Source organism: Chelonia mydas, chromosome 17 (assembly GCF_015237465.2).
Source record: "Chelonia mydas isolate rCheMyd1 chromosome 17, rCheMyd1.pri.v2, whole genome shotgun sequence".
Lineage (NCBI taxonomy): Eukaryota > Metazoa > Chordata > Testudines > Cheloniidae > Chelonia > Chelonia mydas.
In genome coordinates, this window is record NC_051257.2 from 12583061 (window position 1) to 12607168 (window position 24108).

At 45.1% G+C, this 24108-nt stretch overlaps 1 protein-coding gene across 11 annotated transcripts in view; it reads right to left on the reverse strand.

Moving 5' to 3' along the window:
• Positions 1-10875: 10875 nt before the first annotated feature.
• The window catches only part of RABGEF1 (RAB guanine nucleotide exchange factor 1), a 31793-nt gene continuing 18560 nt past the window's right edge, over positions 10876-24108 (reverse strand). For 4 of the 11 annotated variants that reach the window (XM_043531048.1, XM_043531049.1, XM_043531045.1 and 1 more), the window contains 6 exons: positions 19150-19319; positions 17370-17451; positions 15995-16127; positions 15479-15570; positions 14460-14716; positions 10876-13213 (listed from right to left, as the gene is read on the reverse strand). In XM_043531048.1, coding sequence (XP_043386983.1) covers positions 12815-13213; positions 14460-14716; positions 15479-15570; positions 15995-16127; positions 17370-17451; positions 19150-19319 — 1133 coding nt within the window. In that variant the 3' untranslated portion in view covers positions 10876-12814. Of the gene's footprint in view, positions 13214-14459; positions 14717-15478; positions 15571-15994; positions 16128-17369; positions 17452-19149; positions 19320-23703; positions 23824-24108 lie in introns of all 11 variants that reach the window. The other 7 variants (XM_043531051.1, XM_043531047.1, XM_043531050.1 and 4 more) reach the window with 3 other exon arrangements.

Below are 24108 nucleotides of genomic sequence, written 5' to 3' on the forward strand. Positions count from 1 at the left end.
GCCCCTAAAGCTCCCCCAGGGGCGAGTGGGGAGGGGGCTGAGCCAGGGTGGCCCCTAAAGCTCCCCCAGGGGCGAGTGGGGAGGGGGCTGAGCCAGGGTGGCTCCTAAAGCTCCCCCAGGGGCGAGTGGGGAGGGGGCTCAGCCAGGGTGGCCCCTAAAGCTCCCCCAGTGGCTAGTGGGGAGGGGGCTCAGCCAGGGTGGCTCCTAAAGCTCCCCCAGGGGCGAGTGGGGAGGGGGCTCAGCCAGGGTGGCTCCTAAAGCTCCCCCAGGGGCGAGTGGGGAGGGGGCTGAGCCAGGGTGGCTCCTAAAGCTCCGCCAGTGGCTAGTGGGGAGGGGGCTCAGCCAGGGTGGCCCCTAAAGCTCCCCCAGGGGCGAGTGGGGAGGGGGCTGAGCCAGGGTGGCTCCTAAAGCTCCCCCAGTGGCTAGTGGGGAGGGGGCTGAGCTAGGGTGGCCCCTAAAGCTCCGCCAGTGGCTAGTGGGGGGTGGGGGGGCTCAGCCAGGGTGGCCCCTAAAGCTCCCCCAGGGGGCGAGTGGGGAGGGGGCTGAGCTAGGGTGGCCCCTAAAGCTCCCCCAGTGGCTAGTGGGGAGGGGGCTGAGCCGGGAGGCTCCTAAAGCTCCCCCAGGGGCGAGTGGGGAGGGGGCTGAGCTAGGGTGGCCCCTAAAGCTCCCCCAGTGGCTAGTGGGGAGGGGGCTGAGCCGGGAGGCTCCTAAAGCTCCCCCAGGGGCGAGTGGGGAGGGGGCTGAGCCAGGGTGGCTCCTAAAGCTCCCCCAGTGGCTAATGGGGAGGGGGCTGAGCTAGGGTGGCCCCTAAAGCTCCCCCAGGGGCGAGTGGGGAGGGGGCTGAGCCAGGGTGGCCCCTAAAGCTCCCCCAGGGGCGAGTGGGGAGGGGGCTGAGCCAGGGTGGCTCCTAAAGCTCCCCCAGGGGCGAGTGGGGAGGGGGCTGAGCCAGGGTGGCCCCTAAAGCTCCCCCAGGGGCGAGTGGGGAGGGGGCTGAGCCAGGGTGGCCCCTAAAGCTCCCCCAGGGGCGAGTGGGGAGGGGGCTGAGCCAGGGTGGCTCCTAAAGCTCCGCCAGTGGCTAGTGGGGAGGGGGCTCAGCCAGGGTGGCCCCTAAAGCTCCGCCAGTGGCTAGTGGGGGGGGGGCTCAGCCAGGGTGGCCCCTAAAGCTCCCCCAGGGGCGAGTGGGGAGGGGGCTCAGCCAGGGTGGCCCCTAAAGCTCCCCCCGGGGCGAGTGGGGAGGGGGCTCAGCTAGGGTGGCCCCTAAAGCTCCCCCAGTGGGGAGGGGGCTCAGCCAGGGTGGCCCCTAAAGCTCCCCCAGGGGCGAGTGGGGAGGGGGCTGAGCCAGGGTGGCTCCTAAAGCTCCCCCAGGGGCGAGTGGGGAGGGGGCTCAGCCAGGGTGGCCCCTAAAGCTCCCCCAGGGGCGAGTGGGGAGGGGGCTCAGCCAGGGTGGCCCCTAAAGCTCCCCCAGTGGCTAGTGGGGAGGGGGCTCAGCCAGGGTGGCTCCTAAAGCTCCCCCAGGGGCGAGTGGGGAGGGGGCTCAGCCAGGGTGGCTCCTAAAGCTCCCCCAGGGGCGAGTGGGGAGGGGGCTGAGCCAGGGTGGCTCCTAAAGCTCCGCCAGTGGCTAGTGGGGAGGGGGCTCAGCCAGGGTGGCCCCTAAAGCTCCGCCAGTGGCTAGTGGGGGGGGGGCTCAGCCAGGGTGGCCCCTAAAGCTCCCCCAGGGGCGAGTGGGGAGGGGGCTCAGCCAGGGTGGCCCCTAAAGCTCCCCCCGGGGCGAGTGGGGAGGGGGCTCAGCTAGGGTGGCCCCTAAAGCTCCCCCAGTGGGGAGGGGGCTCAGCCAGGGTGGCCCCTAAAGCTCCCCCAGGGGCGAGTGGGGAGGGGGCTGAGCCAGGGTGGCTCCTAAAGCTCCCCCAGGGGCGAGTGGGGAGGGGGCTCAGCCAGGGTGGCCCCTAAAGCTCCCCCAGGGGCGAGTGGGGAGGGGGCTCAGCCAGGGTGGCCCCTAAAGCTCCCCCAGTGGCGAGTGGGGAGGGGGCTCAGCCAGGGTGGCTCCTAAAGCTCCCCCAGGGGCGAGTGGGGAGGGGGCTCAGCCAGGGTGGCTCCTAAAGCTCCCCCAGGGGCGAGTGGGGAGGGGGCTGAGCCAGGGTGGCTCCTAAAGCTCCGCCAGTGGCTAGTGGGGAGGGGGCTCAGCCAGGGTGGCCCCTAAAGCTCCCCCAGGGGCGAGTGGGGAGGGGGCTGAGCCAGGGTGGCTCCTAAAGCTCCCCCAGTGGCTAGTGGGGAGGGGGCTGAGCTAGGGTGGCCCCTAAAGCTCCGCCAGTGGCTAGTGGGGGGGGGGGGCTCAGCCAGGGTGGCCCCTAAAGCTCCCCCAGGGGCGAGTGGGGAGGGGGCTGAGCTAGGGTGGCCCCTAAAGCTCCCCCAGTGGCTAGTGGGGAGGGGGCTGAGCCGGGAGGCTCCTAAAGCTCCCCCAGGGGCGAGTGGGGAGGGGGCTGAGCTAGGGTGGCCCCTAAAGCTCCCCCAGTGGCTAGTGGGGAGGGGGCTGAGCCGGGAGGCTCCTAAAGCTCCCCCAGGGGCGAGTGGGGAGGGGGCTGAGCCAGGGTGGCTCCTAAAGCTCCCCCAGGGGCGAGTGGGGAGGGGGCTGAGCCAGGGTGGCCCCTAAAGCTCCCCCAGGGGCGAGTGGGGAGGGGGCTGAGCCAGGGTGGCTCCTAAAGCTCCCCCAGGGGCGAGTGGGGAGGGGGCTGAGCCAGGGTGGCCCCTAAAGCTCCCCCAGGGGCGAGTGGGGAGGGGGCTCAGCCAGGGTGGCCCCTAAAGCTCCCCCAGTGGCTAGTGGGGAGGGGGCTCAGCCAGGGTGGCTCCTAAAGCTCCCCCAGGGGCGACTGGGGAGGGGGCTGAGCCAGGGTGGCTCCTAAAGCTCCGCCAGTGGCTAGTGGGGAGGGGGCTCAGCCAGGGTGGCCCCTAAAGCTCCCCCAGGGGCGAGTGGGGAGGGGGCTGAGCCAGGGTGGCTCCTAAAGCTCCCCCAGTGGCTAGTGGGGAGGGGGCTGAGCTAGGGTGGCCCCTAAAGCTCCGCCAGTGGCTAGTGGGGGGAGGGGGGGCTCAGCCAGGGTGGCCCCTAAAGCTCCCCCAGGGGCGAGTGGGGAGGGGGCTGAGCTAGGGTGGCCCCTAAAGCTCCCCCAGTGGCTAGTGGGGAGGGGGCTGAGCCGGGAGGCTCCTAAAGCTCCCCCAGGGGCGAGTGGGGAGGGGGCTGAGCTAGGGTGGCCCCTAAAGCTCCCCCAGTGGCTAGTGGGGAGGGGGCTGAGCCGGGAGGCTCCTAAAGCTCCCCCAGGGGCGAGTGGGGAGGGGGCTGAGCCAGGGTGGCTCCTAAAGCTCCCCCAGTGGCTAGTGGGGAGGGGGCTGAGCTAGGGTGGCCCCTAAAGCTCCCCCAGGGGCGAGTGGGGAGGGGGCTGAGCCAGGGTGGCCCCTAAAGCTCCCCCAGGGGCGAGTGGGGAGGGGGCTGAGCCAGGGTGGCTCCTAAAGCTCCCCCAGGGGCGAGTGGGGAGGGGGCTGAGCCAGGGTGGCCCCTAAAGCTCCCCCAGGGGCGAGTGGGGAGGGGGCTGAGCCAGGGTGGCTCCTAAAGCTCCCCCAGGGGCGAGTGGGGAGGGGGCTGAGCCAGGGTGGCCCCTAAAGCTCCCCCAGTGGCTAGTGGGGAGGGGGCTGAGCCAGGGTGGCTCCTAAAGCTCCCCCAGGGGTGAGTGGGGAGGGGGCTGAGCCAGGGTGGCTCCTAAAGCTCCCCCAGTGGCTAGTGGGCTGAGCCAGGGAGGCCCATCAGGCTCCCCAGGGGCTCGTGGGGAGAAAGGGAAGAGAGCCCTATAGTCTGAGCTTACCCACAGGCTTCCTCATGGAGGCAAATGGGGAGACTTGGTCAAAACTGGCCCCTGAATGCCCTCTGGCAACTAGTGGGCACTGCGGGGGGGAAATCGACTCCCTCAGCCCCTGCCCATTTCCAAGGAGGGTACAGGCCCTGTGTTTACAGTGCCTAACATGCTACACATTTGATTTCTGGGTTTTAGGTTCCTCTGTCACAACTTCAGCCACAGGAGCAATTTTTCAGAAACTTTCTTTTATATCTGCCAGTGTGGCAAAAAGTAACAGAACTTTTGTAATTATCCTCAGGGCCCTTTGGGATAAGAGGCATTCTGGAGCAGTGAGTGAGAGAGCACAGCTGGTAGAGCCAGGCTTTTAAAAGTTGTACATACGTCATTTGCACCTGCAGCTGGCCAGTTCAGTCCAGCTACTGTTGAGTACGCTTAGCAGCTGGACGTCTAAGTTCCCTTCTGTTTATTATTCGGGATTCAAACACTTTTTCTTCTTTACAAAAGTTGTCTTTAGCTCCCTTTACTGAGTCACATCGGGTCATACATAACTAGATTAAAATTAAAAGAAGAGAAATTCTCACTAAAGTGTATGATTCCAAGAATCTTGAGTTAGGGCTAATTCTAATTTACATACACTGTTCTGCTATGACAACCCAGCTACTGGTACCTGGACAACCTAAAAGGATCCTTCAATGCTAACATTAAAGGGATGCATAGAAGTTGATCTTGTACAATTGCTTTTTTTATGCTGTATAAAAACCCAACACGCATCTTTAAAAAAAAATTTTTTCCCAAACGTCAGACTTACTGGGCATATCAGGTGTTGTCTCCCTTGCTTTTGCTGGAGGTCTGTGAAAGGACTCACATGTGGATTTGTGCTCTCAGCACGTATTTTGCTAAAACTGACAAAAACTTTTCTTTCAGCTGTTTGTCAGACTTTTGAGTTAAATAAAAACAGAACAGAAGATAATGAATTTTAAACAATCTGCAAAAAAAAAAAAAAACCCTTCCCCTCTTAATCAGGTGTCATTTCCTTAACATTTAGGAGGTCGGATGGACCAGTCCACCATTCACACACACAGTATTCCAGGAACAACTGGGAGGGGGGAAAGAGGGAAAGGAGGAAGATGAATTTATAATTTTAATTAAAAAAAAAAGTAAAAATTTAAGGTCATAATAAATGTGCAAAAAATTGACCTGAACAGCTTTGTGCCTTTGTAATATTTAATATTCTTTTAAAGGTGAGCTATAGAGGTAGGATGACCATATTTCCCAAAGGGAAAACTGGACCCTACAGCAGACTGGCCCAAGCCCTCACCCCTCATGGGGCTAGGGTCACTGCTCGCCCGAGCCCTCCCACCCCACGCAGGGCTGGGGTTACCACTTGGCCCTCTGCACGTTCCTCCACACTGCACCCCGTTTTTTAGATAAATACCCATTTTTGCCAAAAAAGTCGGGACAGCCAGGACAGGGCTTAAAAAAGGGACTGTCCCGGCCAAAACGGGACGTAGGGTCACCCTACATGGAGGGCAATGTGTAGATTTACCATACAGTGTGATATTAGTTATGTGACAGCTAGTGCTACCAGCACTACCTATGACCTGCAATGAAGTGGCAAGCTCATGCTGTAGAGAGGACCAACTTAAATGTTTACTTATGTCCACAGACTGGGGTATAAAGTTAGAACTCCATATTCCCTCAGTCCACAATGGGCCTCCTACTGATATCAATAAGTGGTTTACACCAAGATCAAGGATAGAATATTGCCATTATGTAGTCACTAAACTCTATTCAGTCCCTTCTAGCTGCATTCATTCTCTCTCACTGGGCAACTACTCATCTTTACAAGCACTGCTGTTTCTGCCCTTGGTTTGGCCTCTCCCATTTTCAACTCCCTTTTATGTGGGCTTTGCTCTCAGCCCCATCACAGTTGCTAAAATGACCAGCCATTAAATAATTATAGGTGACGTGAAGTAACAAAATGCTCTGACATTAATATTCCATCAAGTTGAATGAGAGCGTAGTTAATCTGTGAACCATTATGTGTGTTTACTGATATGAAAACACTGTATTGGTTTATATTTAGTTCACCTTTGGAAGATTATCTCTGCATCCAGGAGGAGTAGGAACTTTCCTTTTTGAAAAGAACGTTTAGATTCTGGAAAACCCATGTTTGGTGGGCCACAAATTCCGTGAGCAGTCAGGACCTTCAACAACACAATTCCATCCCCCGGACGTCACACTAGGTTCAGGTTGCTTTTATCATTGGTGAGACAATTTATGGCAGTATTACAACTTGGAAATCTAAATTGCAAGGACACAATAAAGCATGACGAATAAGAGCCCAGTTCAACAGAAACTCTATAAAAGAAAGTTATTCAGTTACTCTTTTGAAAGGTCTACAGTATGTTCTTCGGCAGCTCACCTACCCTATTTAGTAGATAGTCCAAAGTGTTTGCAGTGAAAGATTCCCAAACGCATGACCCCACCACCCAGTGATGAGCTGCCAAAAGCTGAAGAACCGGTTCCTTCAGTTGCTCCAGGTCTTTGGCGGCACTGAAGGATCCACTGCCAAAGGCCAGGAGCGACTGAAGGACCTGCCGCCGAAGATCCAGAGCGCCACCGGGTGAGTAAAAATTAGAAAGGGATTCTCAGGGGAGCCTCCCCAACCTAGAGCTCAGGCGGGCCAGACAGGACAGTCCCGCAGTGAGGATGTGGCCCGTGGGCCGGAGTTTGCCCACCCCTTTAACAACCAGTTCTAAACCGGCTTCAAAATTTAACAACTGGTTCGCGCAAACCGGCTCCAGCTCACCACTGACCCCACCTACTAGCCATACATAATCTCCTTTACTGTTGTGAGTTACATACCACAGCATAAGGCCCAACCTTGCAAATGTATGAGTAAAGAGGCATTCAAGATGCCCTACAATTATAGGGCCAGACCTCCTCCCTCTCCCCTCCTCCCCCATAGTAAAGCACTTTGAGATCTACAGCTGAAAAGTATTATTGCTTTATCAGATGTTGGACGACTGTTTAAAGGATCAATGTCTGGTGTAAAACACCCACTGAAGAGGGAGCTGTAGCCCATAAGGCCAGATCTGAAGTCAGCTCACTGTCAGTTTCCGGAACGGGAGTAAGGGACATTTTAAGTACAGTGTATTTTGACAGTCTCTAAGTACTTAATTCCAAAAGCTTCAATAATTGTTTTAGTTGAAGATTGTAAGGTGAACAGGGGCATTCTCTTGGCAGTGGTTCTGCAACACCTATTGTCCCACAGTAAGATGTAACATCATCAGAAGCAATCATTTATTCTCTAGTAAACCTTTCAGTCCAACCCATTCACTGGGTGGTGTTGGGCTAAAATAATGTGAAAATTGTAATTCCATCTTTAGAACATGGAGGAGCCAGATGACTAATTGTGTATGCTGGTCTAGCAAGTGGGGTACCAAATACCAACACATTTGGAATTCAGCAGGAAACCTCAGTACTGGGTTAGTCTAGATGCATATATAACCTGACTCCCATGTTAAAATCCTCTGTATTGGCTCCCAGGACTCAATGAGGTGAGGTGTCAAAAAATTTGGTTGAGCAATGGATCCTGACTTCTGGGTCAGGAGATTCACTGTCAGGAGAAGACAGAGGTGGTTGCAAGGACAGGCAGATCAGCTCTGGGAACCACAGGTCTTGGCCAAGATGGTGCTATGAAGATGGCTAATAATTTTTCTTGTTTCAATTTGTTCAGGACCCTGATCAGAAAGGGAGGTGGAGAGTAAGTGAAAAGCAGTATGTGAGGCTAAGGGAATGACTGGGGCATCTCCCATCAAGTTGCAGCCATGCTGTCCCCTCAGGCAGAATCATCTGCCCTTTGCACTGGATAGAGTTACAAAGAGACCTATCTGTGGATGACCCCACATAAGACATCTCTCTCAGAATACCTCGTCATTCAGTGCCCACTTGTGGTCGACATAGGTGGGTTGGGAGCTGGATTTTGCCACACTATGCTTGCTGGGGCCAAGAGAGCATTGTTAATGGGCACAGTCTTGGGGAGAGCTCGCCTTGGATGTATGATGGATGTTCAACAAGGAATGCTGGAGTTCCTGTGTCCCCTCCAATGGAAGTTGTAAATTGTCCACTACGTGTTTCATCAGGTTTTGAAAGACCTTGAAATCATCAGAGTAAGCTGGTAGAGGAGGTATGACAGCCTCATCTGCTGAAGAGGAGGACTTATGGGAAGGAGGGTATTTCTTCCTCCTCAGCTGGTTCTTGCTCCTCCATGAGATGTGTCTGAGAAGCAAGGGTCAAGGGCACTGGTTGTTGTTCCTGACATGCCTTCTACAAGTTGGGATGCAGTAGAACTGGGTTCCACTGTGCCCACTGAAGTGGAGTATAAGGGTGGGCCCCAAGGCTGTCCTTGCCAGTGTCTCTGGATATTTCCCCTGCTGAAAGTTTCTTCCTCAGGTTGAACCTTGAGGGAGGGAGGGAGGGAGGCAGGAAGTCAGAGGACCTTCGTATGGACACCTGAGTCAGATGAGGTATCATCCCATGTCCATCACAGGGGCGGAGGGTGCCAGTACTGGGCCTGGAGAAGGACCTGAATTTGTAATGGTACTGAGGTGCAGATTGCCTAGTGAGAAGGTACCTGGAGATGTCAAGTTGGTACCATCTGGAAATCTCTCAATACCCTCTGAGTCTATGTGGGGATGGTGCAGCACTAGAGGATGAGTTACCATCAAATATGGCAGGGATGGAGAGTAGGTAGGGTCTAGAAAGAGTCGGTACCAGCAAAGAGTCTCTCTCAAACCTGCTTAGAAGAGGTGACTCAGGATCATTCAGGGTGCGAAGGTCCTCATGGAACAGGAGTCAGGAGAGCAATCGGGACTCTGGATAGGAATCCTCAGGAGTCAGTATGTCAGGTGATAATGGAGATGGTACTGAAAACAAACTGTGCGTGACGAGCATTTCGCCTCGACTCTGGAGGCCTCATGCTTTGAAGGCACTGAGTCTGGTGCCACTCTGGGAGGCTTCTTGGTGCACTGCTTCTTTGCCAGCAGCTTAGTATTGGTACTGGAGGGGATGGGAACCTGTAACAAGATACAAGCTCTCCTAGGACCAATACCGAAGGGGTGACATTTGAGTTCTGAGTGGTGGCACAGGGCCTCCAGCGTCTTCACTTATTGCCAGAGCAAAGCTGGTTGGCATATTCGATGTACACGGGGGTGCCTAGGCCCTGTGGGTCTCAGACTGCTTGATTAACAGGAGTTTTAGCCTGTCCTTCCTCAATTTCTTAGATCTACTCTTGAAACCTGCACAGATGTTTCATTTAGAGGGGATGTCAGACTCCCCAAATCAAGGGAGACAGCCTGAATGTCCATCACTGCAGGGAAAAGACCTGCTGCAGGTCTGACAGGGTTTTGAAGCTCTGGGTCTTGGGCATAACCCAAACTCGAGGCTGCAGATTGAGGCCTGAGAAAAGTCAAACAAAGGCCTAGATCAGGCAAAGAAAAAAACAGGAAGAGGGAACCCCTTCCCCCAAAAGTACAAACTGTGCTAAACAGAAAAAATAAAATCAAAGGAAAATACTATGAAATCAAGAAAATATGAGCAAGAGATGTAGCAAGCCAAGTGGCTAGCTAAACAGACACCACAATGCTCTGTCTCAAGCTGCAGGTGATTGAGAAGGAACTGGAGTGCTGGCTGATCAGCCCCGCGCTGTGTACCCTCATGCCAGAGCACAGGAGTGTCTAAGATACAGATGCAGACACTGCTGCTAAGAATCTCCAGTTAAGAGTGCACAGGTGTGCACACAGGCTCACATGGAGTACCCATAGGGACACTACTAAAAGAAGAATGCACAGTTTGGTAACAGTTCTTACTGTAAAGTAGCTTCTCTGATCTAGGCACAGTAAGTAGTTGGTTTATGTTCAAAGACAACTTTGTGCCGCTCGTTGATCAGAGATTCCCTAACACTCTATTTTCAGTAGCATTAACCAACTATGGTACAGATTTTCTACACCTGTAAAAATGAGAAGCAATCTCTAACTACATACAGTTATTGTGACATGAAATGTTAGCCTGTCTTCTCCATTTCAGTGACCTCTTTTGCCCTTATCTGGCAGCTGAATATTTTGATTGGCAAGTACTTGCTCCTGTTTACTATTAAAATGTTCATGGCCACTGCTGCTATTTCAGCAGTCAAAAAGATTCACTATTCTCTGATTCCTCAAAAGCGGGCCAATACAAATATAAAAACCCTTCAAGTTATTTCCTGCTTTGGATTTCCCACTGTATCCTGTCTTTTTGTGTGTGTCTTCCTTATAATCTGTTTGGGACTGGGAAAAACTTCCTTTTATATCTTAAACACTGCAAAGTACATTATTGCTTAAATATGCCATCTAAATAGCTTACATTGTAGATTGGTTTGTCTGTTTACTGTCTGCCCGTGGGCAAGGCTAAATATCTTAAGCCATTTGCTTTAAAAACCTGTCACAATTTTATTTTCCATCGCAGACACAGTCTAGTTATATAAGTGATAGACTGGAACCCGAATTACCCCAGGAAGTATGCAGAGATTTGAGTTCTCCTTACAGCTCTGACACCAGCTTCTTCTAGAGCCTTGGGTAAGTCACACAACCTCTCCACCTGTCTTCCCATTTGTAAAATGAGTATGAAACTAATTCACCCACCTCAGAGACGTATTGAGAATTAATTTATGCCTGTGACAGAACTCTGGTGGTTTGATAAATGAATTAGAAATACCTTAGCTAGAAAAGCACTTTAGAAGAATTATGTCATTTGATTGCTCCACTGCTCTCTGCTTCAGTGATCTTTTTCCAAGGTCAAAAACAGTTCTGCTACTGAGACTCTGATGTGTTTAGAGTCAGAAGTTCAAATCCAAAATCTAGAACCCACGAAAACCCAATGTTTCTTCCCCTCCACAAATATGGAAAAAACAGGTGCCTGACGTAAGTAAACAAATATTTAAACAATAGCAGCATTACAATAAAAGCAGGATTTTTAAAGAACTCATTAACAAAGGAAGAATGCACATATTTTTATTTAACAGCAGTTTAGTATGCAGTAGCTAAAAGATGTGTACATTTTATTTATTTACTTATTTATTTTTAGGAAAGAGACAAATGTGTACCTGGATATCAGAATTAGCACCTAATGTATGTAGAGAAAATAAAGACTCACTACAAGCATTGATAAGGTCTTGAACAGTCTAGGAGCAGAGTCTCATCAATGAACAGTAACTACTCAAAGTAATTTCTTATGATCAACTGACTCATTGTTGCATCTCTGCAGGGAAATGTGGGTAATTAGTTATCTTTAAAACTCTAGGAATGCATAGTTCAAACCGTTAAACACAGCAATTTGGGAATTAAAAATAGGACAAGTCACAGTTTTGGTCTGAAATTATTGCAGTGCAAATTTTGAAGTATCAGTATTTTTAAAGCAATGGAATACAATGAAGAGGTAGGTACCCTCCCCTTGATGGAAAAAATTTAAAGTTGCTTAAGAACAGCCCTTAGCCAAGCTAAGGAAAGTATCTCTGAAAAGCATTAAATATCACAGGTACACATAGAAGCCATGGCAGACTAAATTAACTGGAAGATATTTAAAATGATATATAAAATGTTTCACTGGAATATAAAAAAAATCTGCAAATGGTTACATGTTTTGTGGAGTGAACTAGTGGGTTATTTTTCAAATGAAATACAGTACACAGTGATTTAAAGCTTTTGGGAAGTGAACTGTATTAACCTTGATGCTTAGCTTGTTCACTTTCAGTACGCAAAAATCACTAAAGCCCAGAATAGTGCAATTTTGTAAAAATAAATGTGCTCTTTCTTGCTAATAGCAAAGGGTCATGCTCTTAATAAAGTAGCCTCTAAAACAGGTTCATATGAAGCATGCCTGGATTGGGGGGGAGAAGGAGGAGAGACAGTGGTCAAGGCCCAACCCATTAGTGGGAAATGGCTAAACAATACAAACTCACTGTATTAGGAAAGAGTCAGTCACTGTTGGCTGAGCATTTGAGCCATTTCCCCCACAACTATCACCACGGGTTCCAAGTCTGTCATTTTCCTCTCCTTCCAAAACCTGCTTCAATGCTCTTTCTTCTTAGAAATAAGCAACACCAGCACCTACCTGCAACTCAACAGACCACCAGTATACTGACAAAAATGGAGGGAAATGTTAAGATGAAAAAATATTTCCATTTTCAGATCCCAAGAGTTATAATAAAGAATGCATTTAAAAGCTATGAATACTATGATAGAGTTCTGTCAAGCTTTCAAATCTGCAGTTCATTCTGTTGCATCATCCAGCTTGCTAAAATACATTAATGGTGTACTTCCTTATATACTGTGAAGTTAATATTGAACTAAATAAAAGGTGCTAAAAATGGACATTTTTATATATCATTTTGTACTAATACACAAGGTGCCATGCACAGTTGAAACATTACTTTTTTAAACCTATTTACAATTCTACATATTTATTTTACACTATATCTTTCATCATTACAACTACAGAATAAATTCAGACCCTGGAACACTGGTACCTTTGAGTTTCTGCTAGAACTCCCAGCCTTGCATTATTCAAGAAGTACTGCTGATCTTTTTCTTCTTAAATTTAAATTAAACTAATTATTTAAAAACACATAAGTGCATGCCCAGAAGGAAGCTTTCAGGAAAAAGTTGTCAATGGACTAGTGTTGCTTAAAAATTACATTGGCTTTGTGTAGAAAATTTAAATTCAGTTCAAAAAACCAAAAAAGCCTAATAGAAACCTACTTTGACTAAAATAAATACAATTTATTACACTCTAAACAAAATAATTGTACCTTTAAAAATGTACTGATTTAAACTCATTTGATTTTTTTAGCCTCAAACTTATTCCCCTTTCCAAGCAGCAAATAGTAATAGGTGTGTAAGAACTCCTTTTGAAGTTAATACTTTCATGGTAAATTATCATCCAGCATAAACCTGAGGCTGCAATGGTGGGGGCAATTTATCATTCTCTACGTTTTCAGAGTCAATAGCTGCTAAGGGTTGATTTTTTGGTTTTATTTCCAATGGATATTTTTCAACAATATCTTGGACTTCCTTAGTAATTCCATCAGTCCAATCTATAAGGTCTTTCTCAAGCTTCTTGGCTTCACTGACAATTCTTTCCTGTCTCTCATTCAATTGAGATAGGAGGTCTAAGTTCTTATACATCTGTTTAACACCTAGGCACACATCTGATGACCAGTTTTCAGATTCTTGTTTCTTTGGAGACGTTTGGCCCGACATGTAGCGATCAAAATCCTCCTGGCTTAGATTTAAAGATTGAGCGTCCAGCTTTTCAATGAAGGCCACAGCACAGCACTACACACAGAACAGAGAGAGAGTGTCATTGCAGGGTACATGATGCAAGTCATAACCCAAAACAACAAGTGTTCTGCATTTTAATCGTGCTGTCATACAAACAATATGGTGGTTGGTTTAATGGTTCAACAGATCACCTGACAGCAAATTGCTGCTCTCCTGAAAAGCCTCTCAGCGTAGCCTGGTTAAAATAAGGCAGTTCACAAAAAATAAAAATAACTAACATTTTAAGAAACTGCAGAACACCATTCAGATCAGGTCATCTTGGCTGTACAAAGCAATTGTGTGCTGACTGAATGAGGAAGCTCCATTGCAAACTATGGGGTCACTGCATTTTGAAAAAGAACAGTAAGTGAAAGAATGAAAAGACACAGTTGACAGCAGCACTCTATACTAGGTGCATTTGTTTTAGTTATGTACTGAGCATAATTTCATGCTACACTATCTAATCTGTTTCTGAAAAAGTAAATGGGAGGAATGCATCTCAGCTTGAAGCGTTCTCCTTCTGAAAGCATTATTTAGAACACACACTGAAGTATTTCATATTAAGAAAAAAATTCATTTTTCTTGTAGAATTGCTACATATGCAAATTCCAGGGTATCCAAATTCATAGTTTTGTTCAGCCAAACACACACACACGTGCCCGCCCTGCTCTAGGGATACGTCCATAGGACTGTCCCACTCTATCAATGGCTGGATCCTGCAGGCCTGTCACATGATGAAATCCTGCCAACTCAAATGGCAACCGAGCATGCACAAGCGCTGCATAATCGAGCCTCAGCAGATTTTGAATAGCTAGTAGTCAAGTCAACCTTCTCAAAACTGTTACAAGTTAATGGTTCTTCATCTGTTATATCTTTAATGCCTGAACCTTGAGGTTAACGTAAATCAAGTGGTAGCTGAACTTTCACTTTTCTTACATAATAAAAGCTTGCCCAGGTCTGAACGGGCAAAACACTCGTCAGAATCAAGGGCTTGAACTGTTAAAGAAGTGGCTAGGAAACCAAGGCATTGTTAGGTTCATCTAACTTAGAAGACGTGGGAAAGAAGAAGAAATGAAAAGTGGAAGGGAGTGCACTCCAGCCTGAACAGCAGTACACTGTTTCATAAGAATAGTTTCACATTATCTTGCGACTACATTTTCTGTTTCCTTCAGTATTAAGACATTCACCTTTGCTGGGAATGCCTTGATCAAACAGCAGATGATCGCATGGTATAGAGCGTCAACACTCTTCTTGAACTTACCAGATTGGTAAAATAGTAGCCATCCTCTCCAGTCATTAACCTGCTTGGATTACAGAAGCGGGTTATATACTGGATGTTGGACTGCAGACGGGGTGGGTTTCCCTTCAAAACAATATAGATAAGTGTTGGTAAGAAGTCATCAGCAGAAGCTGGTTCGTTTTTTGTGATTTTTATAGCGTTGAAGATATGTTTGCTGCATTGGGTGATGCATGCTAATTTATCACGAGGGACACGTTTTGAATCCATTTCGATAATATCTGTAAGATAAAAACCCTATAGAGTTAGATCTCCATTCATCAGAAGCCCACAGAAGTGAATCCATATGTAAAGGGTGACCCACTGGATTGCTATCAGATTGCACTATTTGTGTTTAATTTACTCTACTTGATACTGTATGAAAACTAAGTATTTATATGCCTCCCACTTCAACCTAGTTCCAGAGTAAACATTGTTGGATTTATTCTCACAACACTTCCATGAGGTAAGGAAATATTATTCTCATTTTATAGGTGGGAAACTAGCCCAACATCACTCTATTAGTCTGTGGCAGATCCAAAAACTGAACCCATTTCCCGAAAAGCAGAACTAAGTTTTGTTTGATCTCAATAGTTGACAAAGTAAACAGTACAAATATTAGGATTCACAGAAGAATGACAACAGCTATGCTCCAAGGCCCTGATTCAGTATGGTTGCTAAGCATCTCAATTTTACCAATCTCAACCTTCTCAATGAGACTACTCTCATCCTTTAAGTTAAGCATGGGTTTAAGTGCTTTGCTGAATTGGGGCCTAAGTGACGCATATCTACCCCTTAAGATACCAGTGAACAAATGTGAGTTACAGAAGCAAATTTGTCCAAAGCGTTTCTGCAGAGGAATGAATTTATGTATACAATATTCAGGATTGTAGCCACTTGTTTAAAGCAAAAAATATAGTCTCTATGAAAAAGCAGGTGTTTATACTTTTTACTTCTTCAACTAGTTAATTTGGAGAAGATAAGCTAGTTTATAGTTCACAAACCTGTAATTGCTTTCACAACCATATCGGAGACCTCTGGAATTTCTTCATTAACAGGAACACACAGCATTTGTGGAGTAACCCAGTGTAAAGCCCTATCAAGAGAAACAAATGAAAACACACACCACCCCTAGCTATGAAGTCGTCTGAGGTCAGCGGCAAAGGTTAACAGTATGCTAACAGCTTCTTTAATTAAGCTATCATATAAGGAGCCTTCTGTTTGACAAGGCAAGCACTTCAACCCCCTGAGGAAACTAGATTACTACCCAGAAAAACATTTATATTATAATTAATATGCTACAAGTGAGTGCATGATTATTTCAAATGAAATAACCCAGTGTAGTCATCTCCATTACCTTAACAAAAAGCTACAAAAGAATTAATCCAAAACCTTGTCTTCAGTTAATAAATTAGTGCCACTCTTGCACGCAGATTTCAACATGCTAGTTTCGGCATTAATGGCAGACACCACTCATGCGATTTTGGACTTCTAGATTATTTCTCTTCAGAAATCCTTACCTGATTCTCTTTTGGACAACCAGATCCTTCTTCTCATCATCAGTTGTTTCAGGGCAGAACACATATTTATACAATCGAGTCATGATATATTTTTCAATCTGGTCCATTGCTTTCTCAACTTTTTCTGGGGAAACTGAAAGATACAAACCCATCCCCCAAACGTAGTAAATTAGATGGTTTACGGACCCATAGGATTGTTTGTGAAGACTTAATGCCAGTTGGCCACAATAACCATTGAGTCAGCACAGGTATGAGTTATTCCCTTCTACTGCTCAAGTCAAATGTGAGTTAAACAATAGGTACCGATGTACTGAATCTAGTGCTTTTCAGAAGTAAAGAATAATACAACAGTAAGGAGCAAGTGTGGATGCTCTAAGATAACCATATGTCTAGGCATATGAAGGCAAGGCATGAAGCTGAAGATCAAACAGGTTCCTAGCTCCAAAGAGGTTTAATATCTAGGTTAAAAAAAATTACTTAAACCCCTGAACAGACATGGTCCTTGACACAGTTTACAATGTGGAGACATTTAATATACTTTGCTTTCAACTTTGGAGTTTCTGCCTTTCAGGAACCAAAAGGAAAGTGGGCTTGTTTCAAGGGTCAGAATAGTCATGCCTGTACAGTCAGACCTGTACTGACTGTAGACATGCTCGAGAGACATAGAAGTGGACTGAAGTATTACTCTGCACTATGAATTTTAATTTTGGTTCTGCTGCTATGCATTTTATAGTATGAAATATCTGAGCTAGAGGCCTCATGAATTTACTACGCACTTCCATGCACATGTAACTACACCTAGAGGCAAGAAGGCTTAAAGTTTTTGAGAATAATCACAATAAGATACGTGCCACTCAAAATACACTCCCTGGGATATTTCCCACTCCAAGAGTAGGGAATACACCAAATACTGGGGAAACAGACAGATTACATACAAATAATACAAGTTAAATTGCAGAACAGTTTAAAGAAAGATGAAAGCATAGGTATGAAAATTAGAAAATTAAAAAGGGACTGAATATACCAGTTTAAAAACAGCAACAATTAAGGGTTTTTTTTTGTTTTTGTTTTTAAGTTTTGGACCAACAAATGTTTTGTGAACTGAACTGTTACTTGGCAGGGTTTCTTTAAAATATTTAAATACCCTCTGACAATCAATTTAGATAGCAGAACTTTACAGAATCTTAAATACAGTGATGTTACTTGGAATAGCTCTAATTAGAGTGTTTACTGTTAAAAAGTAACAATGTCACATGGGGACAGAGAGAGAGAGAGAGAAAGAAAGAGAGCACGCGCATGAGAGATTTGGGAGATGCAAGTGGCCCAAACATTATACTGTTTCAATGGTAAGGTGTGAGAGAAAAGAGTCTGATACCTTTCCAACGGGTCTGTAATTTCTCTGCTACATTTTGATAGAAGTCCTGGGCACATTCAGATTGTTCCTCAATACTTAATTCCTAGGACAGAACACTGATCTTAAGTGAAAAAAACCAGCATGGTGCCATGCAAGTGGCATAGTAGTAGTCATGTACCTATTTTTTCATGGAAAATATCTAACAGCAGCAAGAGTTGTACAGAACACAGGACAAATTATCTTCTCCATATTGTGATTTGAAGACCATATTTATTTGTTCTGCACAATACCACGAACATGAATGGGTGGAATGATGGAGCTGTATTTAAAGTATGGGGCTAGGCATTGCAACAGGCTTCCTGTGTGACCTGCAGAAAGTCACTTAATCTTTTCATGCTTCAATTTTCTCATTTGTAAAATGGAAACAGAGTTTGTTAACCTAAAAGAGAAGTTGTGACACTTACTTTGTTAGTATTTTTAAAGCAATTTGAAATGGAGGCACTACAAAAGTGCCAAGTGCTGTTACTACTGACAATGGCACTTTGGAACACTACAAGATTAATTTCTAGTGTTGGACCATGATTCAGCAAGCCATTTCTATTCAGCAAAGCATTTAAGCACTTGTTTAGCTTTAAGCATGTCCTCAAGTCGCATTAAAGTCAATGGAACTTAAGCATGCGCTTGCACGTTTTGTGTGCGCAGAAAGAGCAACAAGTGCTGTAAGAAGGTAATAAGTATTACTTGGAGGGAAAACTTCATGACAGAACCATTTGCACAGGTAGTAATAGAGAAGCAGTCTTCCTCAGCTGCTGACCAATTCCTAGAGCTTCAGTGGTGTTTGTACATGAACGTGCAAGCACACAGGCAAACTGGCAACAGAAAGCTGAGGGTGGCCTCAGTTTTCAAAGGAGCAAACGCAATGACTTATATTTTGGAATGACAAAAGGAATAATTTTAACATTTTAAAGTTCCATGAGCCCTAAAAACATTTTACACGCAACTTACTTTAAATATAAAATAAAGAGACAGGTTCACAAATCTTCTGATCTTCCTATGACTTATAAATGAGAGAAAGGGAGGGGGACTGTAATGAAAATGGTGACAATCTAAAATTCCAGTTAATTTTCAGGTTGCCATTTGTATTGCTATGGTTGAAGCAGAAGAAAATAGTATTAACAGTAGATACTCAATATTTAAAGCCCTTCATTTTAAAAAACAAAACAATTACCAAAAAATTCCCAGGTTTTATAAAAGCTATTGTTTTTCTTATCAATTTTCCCCAAATTTTGGAGTACACAAAAATACTGATTAAGAAAAATTGAGAAAAATCCAATAATGCATTCATGTTAATAAATTAGTCCAATGTAATGGAATATATGCAAACACGTGCTTGTGTAAGTGTGTGTGCTGCTAATGTACAGTCCATGAAATAAACCACAGCATTAAACTGTGTTTACATTCGATACTCTTACTTTTCTCTGTTTGTTGCTTTTTCTGTCCTCCTGTCCCCCAATATTTACCCAGACAACTGTGAAGTTATTTTTTGCACCTTTTTTTAAACCTTTCAAATTTTATAACAAACACCAATAAATTCTTGAGAAATTTCAAACAAAATGAAAACCAAAACTGAAGGGCCTTATGAACGCTGGATCATTTCAACCCTAGGTGGCACTATCGCCACATCAATACTTCAGTTGAGAACTCACGGTACAGCTTTTGCATAAAGGATTAAAAGCTTTTGTTTCTGCCTAAGTCACTCGTTTTTAATGTGTCACTTATATAATGCATGTGATATACCAACCCTTTTGTGATGCATTGCTTCCAAAAACATTTTGCACTGCTTATAAATGTCTTGACCAGATTTTTGATAGGTCTTGAGAAACTCTATAAACTCCTTGGATGCTCGATCTGTCTCAATGCTGACCTGCCTGTTTATTGAAGGGCTAGGAGCCTTAGCTTCATGAATCTCTGCTGGGAAAATTAGAAACAATTAGAGATTAATTGTACTAATCAATTAATGTATCAGATTAAAAAAATTATAGCAAGACAAACCTAATTTAAACTTCTATACATAAAGATGAATTTTTCTCTTCTGAAGAAAACAGGATTAAATAGTGACATATAGAACCATCACTAAATACAACTATATGAAACTGCTTATTAAGCTAAGTCACAAATATTTAAAACCAGATTCTCATTTACATTAATGACCCTTTACATTAATTTTGACAGTATAAAGGAGACACAGTGGGTGCAAGTTACAGTTACATGCTCACTTGAAAATCCCCTTATATTGCCAGAGCAGTGTTAGTGTAAATGAGAATCTGGCTTTAATGTTTGAATCAGAGCAAAACCACCAAATATGGTCCAGTTTTCTACATGGAACTCAACAACAGACGGGAAAAACCCTACCCTTTGTTTAGTGGGATTTGTTTCAGTTGTGTATGCAAGTTTACAAAGCTGGAAATGTATACATTAACATGGGGCTTCCAAACATTTCTCTTCTGGAAACATGTACTTCAGAAAATATTGGTTGCACTTTACAAGACAGTCATACAAACTTGACAGGATCTTCTCTACCCAAGTTTAGCACCCACCTCTCAGTTTGCCAGCCAACACTGTCAAAATGAATGATTGAATGTAAGATGATGTAAATGAACATGATGAAAAGCAAGAAGCAAAGAGAGAAAAAACATGAAAATATTCTTAATAAGCAGATTTTCAGCACAAACAAACCCATTTATAACATGCAGAACAAGAGAATGCACTGTGTCAGTAGCCATACATGCAGGACTTTAAATAAGAGGAAAATAATTTGTCCATTAAGTTCATGTATTTCATTTGGTTTCTTATTCAATATGACTTTTTATAGGCTCAACACTATCTCAGATTCATCTCTCATTTTTAACTTTACATATTTCAATGGAGTTGTACACCAGTGATGAATTTGGACAGCAATGTTTAAGAGAGAGACTCTTCAAGGGCTTCTCACTTAGCAATATAGTCTTCTCTTGATAGAAATCAGTATAGACCAGGGGGTGGCCAACCTGAGCCTGAGGAGCCAGAATTTACCAGCTTACATTGCCAAAGAGCCTCAGTAATACGTCAGCAGGCCCCCATCAGCTCCCCCCTCCAGCCCCCAGTGCCTCCCTTCCGCCGGCAGCCCCAACGATCAGGCACCTCCTACTCCTCCCCATGCCTCTTGCCTGCCACATTGCTGTTTTGCATGAGCTGCAGGCTCTGGGGGGGGGGGGGGGGGGGGGGGGGGGAGGAGGGAGGGTATGGCAGGCTCAGGGGAAGGGGCAGGGGCCTTGGGGAAAGGGGTGGAGTGGGGGCAGGGCCTGGGGTTGAGCAGTGAGTGCCCCCCCAGCATATTGGAAAGTTAGCATCTATAGCTCCAGCCCTGGAGTCAGCACCTATGCAAGGAACCACATATTAACCTCTGAAGAGACGCATGCAGGTCCAGAGCCACAGGTTGGCTACCCCTGGTATGGACACTATTAGCAGTAATGCAGTTACAGTAACTCCTCACTTAACATCATCCCAGTTAACGTTGCTACATCACTGATCAATTAGGGAACATGCTTAAAGTTGCATAATGCTCCCTTATAATGTTGTTTGGCAGCAGCCTGCTTTGTCCCTGCTTGCAGGAAGAGCAGCCCATTGGAGCTGGCGGTGGGGGCTTGGAACCAGGGTGGGCCGGCAGCCGCCCCATCAGCTCCCCTAACTTCCCTGTGCAGCAGCCGCCCAGCAGGCTACCAATTGCCAGGCAGTTCAGCTGTCCCTCCCTCCACTGCCGTGTGCTGCTCCCCCCCTCTGCCTTGGACCTGCTCCCCAAGCCTCCTGCTTACTGTGCAGGGGGTGGGAAGAGAGGGGTGCTAATGTCAGGATGTCCCATCCCCCCACTCCTTTACCCCATCTCCACAGAATGGGGGGGTGGGGGGGGAAGAGAGGGACGACACCACAGGGCTCAGGATGGAGGGAGCAGCTGCTGTCTCAACTTTCTGATCTACTTAAAAAGCCAGTGTACTTAGAGTGGGGTCAGCGTACTTCATGGGGCAATGCGTCTCTCCCTCTCACACACATGCTGTCTCTCCTCCTTCCATTCCTGCTGCCTTACAGAGTGTGAGGCTACATTAACAATGTGTTAACTCTTGAGGGCTCAGCCGAGTGCTAGATCATCATTTAGCAGTAAGGCATGCCCTTGGAAATATCCCACCCTCTGACTTCACCACCTCAGCCAAGCTTCACTATCATCATTGCTGTGCACAGTATTAAATTGTTTGTTTAAAGCTTATATTGTGTATATGTAAAATTTCCATGGACCCTAACCCACCCCCCCATTTACATTAATTCTTGTGGGGAAATTGGATTTGCTTAACATCGTTTTGCTTAAAGTAGCATTTTTCAGGAACATAACTACAACATTAAGCAAGGAGTTACTGTACTGGTATGTGTTAAAATTTTACTCCTTATAAGCCACATAAATAGAAGTATTTGAATTCTATCAGTTAAGATCAATATTGCTAAAGCAAATCCATTCATTTCTACTTATACCCAAAGGTTGTTCTTTAAGTATAAAAAGGAATTTTAAAAAATTCTGAAGATTCAAAGCAGTATTCAAGATTGAGTCTACATAGTAATTTGAATACTACTTAAATGCAATCTAGTAGACTACCATAACAGAGTAAATAATTTACTAAATTTAGTATGACATAACTAGTTGGTTACAAATATGCACTTTATAAGATACAATTAAAAAGAAAAAAGCACTAATTTTGAAAAAGTATTCGCTCTAAATTATATCAAATAATCTTATGATGTATTTTAATTCACCATTAAATCAATGTGGAGTATTAGCTAATTGGCTTCCTTCAATATTCAAATTTATCAGCATGAAGTTTTATCATCCATCTATTCTTATGACATTTGGCTGATTAGATATCCATAAAAATGGCACCCTCATTCTGCTATTTCTAGTTTTTGTTTAAGGACTACAAAAGCTCGGTTTAGAAAGCTTCATCTAAGACACTTTTAGCTTAGAAAAGGTAAAATATTAATAGCCTCCATCTAGATACAGTTACTACAGACATGGCTACAAAATTTGAGCGCTGTTTTCATTTGCTCTCTAGTTTAAAATAACTTCACTCTTTAATAGTTACAGCACCCAAATTTGTAATGATTTAATATGAATCAGGGAGGTTGCAATTTTATTTGCTACTACTCTCTACACAGAAATTTTGGCTTAAGACATGTGAAGCAGCATACTGTGTATTGCTCACTACATTCTGTAAGATATGTAATTTCAGTTATACACTTTACTGCACTTATTCCATAGTAAATGAGCATGCATATTTACTGATAATTTAATCACAGAAAAGGAATAAAGCCCATTTGAGCAGGTTAGGAAGAGCCTGCAAGAGGAGATATATCAACACAATACAAAAAACAGAAGTGTGGGGATTTAAGGATAATTTTTACAAGGAGGATAATCATCATCTACATGAATATCTCCTTTTTCTTTCATTTCTATGTGGCAATTGGGTGCCACAGCAGAACATTAGCATTCCAGCTGCTTCACACTATGGTTGTGCCATTACTTGGACTAAAGTCAATGAATAAGAATATGAAAAAAAAGTATTTTCTAGTACTTCCCCCCAAAAAATTCCCTTAACATGTGTATATACCCGATATAGTCTGTAAAATAAAGACACTTTGCAATTTAGAATTTCTTTAGAGACCAGAACATCAGAATGCCAAACAACATGCTATAGCTAAGATTTTGGACAAGATCCTAAAGCAGTTACTTTGTCAATTTTGCTATTATTCAACTCAGATTATAAAAATGTCGCTTCTCTCATAACATAAAATTGCTTTCCCCTGATTTATGTAACTATGTCCTGAAGACACATTTTGAGAATGTACTGGGTATAATTCAAGCAAATTTACACAAACTAAAGTCCCATTTCTAGCATAGTTATTTTTAGTGCAGAATTTTAGAGGCTTTTTTTTAAAACTAAAGATGAAGCAGCACGGATTCATTCACTATTTTTAAAAAGTGGAAATTTGTCTTCTTTCATAGTTTGATTCCTGAAGTATTGTGCAAGGAAACAAATCTCTTCTAAGAAATTTGAGTTTCATTTTTTTCCCCCAACGGCAACTTGTTGGTTCAAAGTTCATATATCATAAACTAGCTTTAGAATGTACATAATGATTTCAAGCATTGCCTTTCTTGTCATCATCATATTCAATGGCCTAAGTTATAGCTGGCACAACCCTAGTTTGGATTTTGCAAAGCCCAACTAAATAAACTTACTAGAACAAGCAGACAGCTCTCCAAGCTGTGCTGTGTTACCTTCAGTAGGGGAAGCCAGCTCCCAGGAGGGAGTAAAAATTTCCTTCAAGTCCCTGAGAATGTTATCAGCATTTCGCTCCCTCCCAAGCTGTCCTTGCTTAAGGTTTCTCTCTTGAGCCACTGGAATAAATGCAAAAGCAAGCAAGACACCAACAGCAAGAGTGTCAAGTGGTAAGGAGAATAGGACCCCCCCCCAAAAAAGGGGGGGGGAGAGAACATGGGAATGAGAAGAATGAATGTTACTATTCTGGATCAGGGACAAGGAGCTAAGACATCAGTGATTTGAGATGCTTTTGTGTTTAACCAGGTGGCATTCATGCACTGAGAGGCAGACACTCCAAAATGAAGGCAAAGTATATTTAATTTCTTATCGCAAGGAAATATGCAGTGTGTCTACAAAACTGG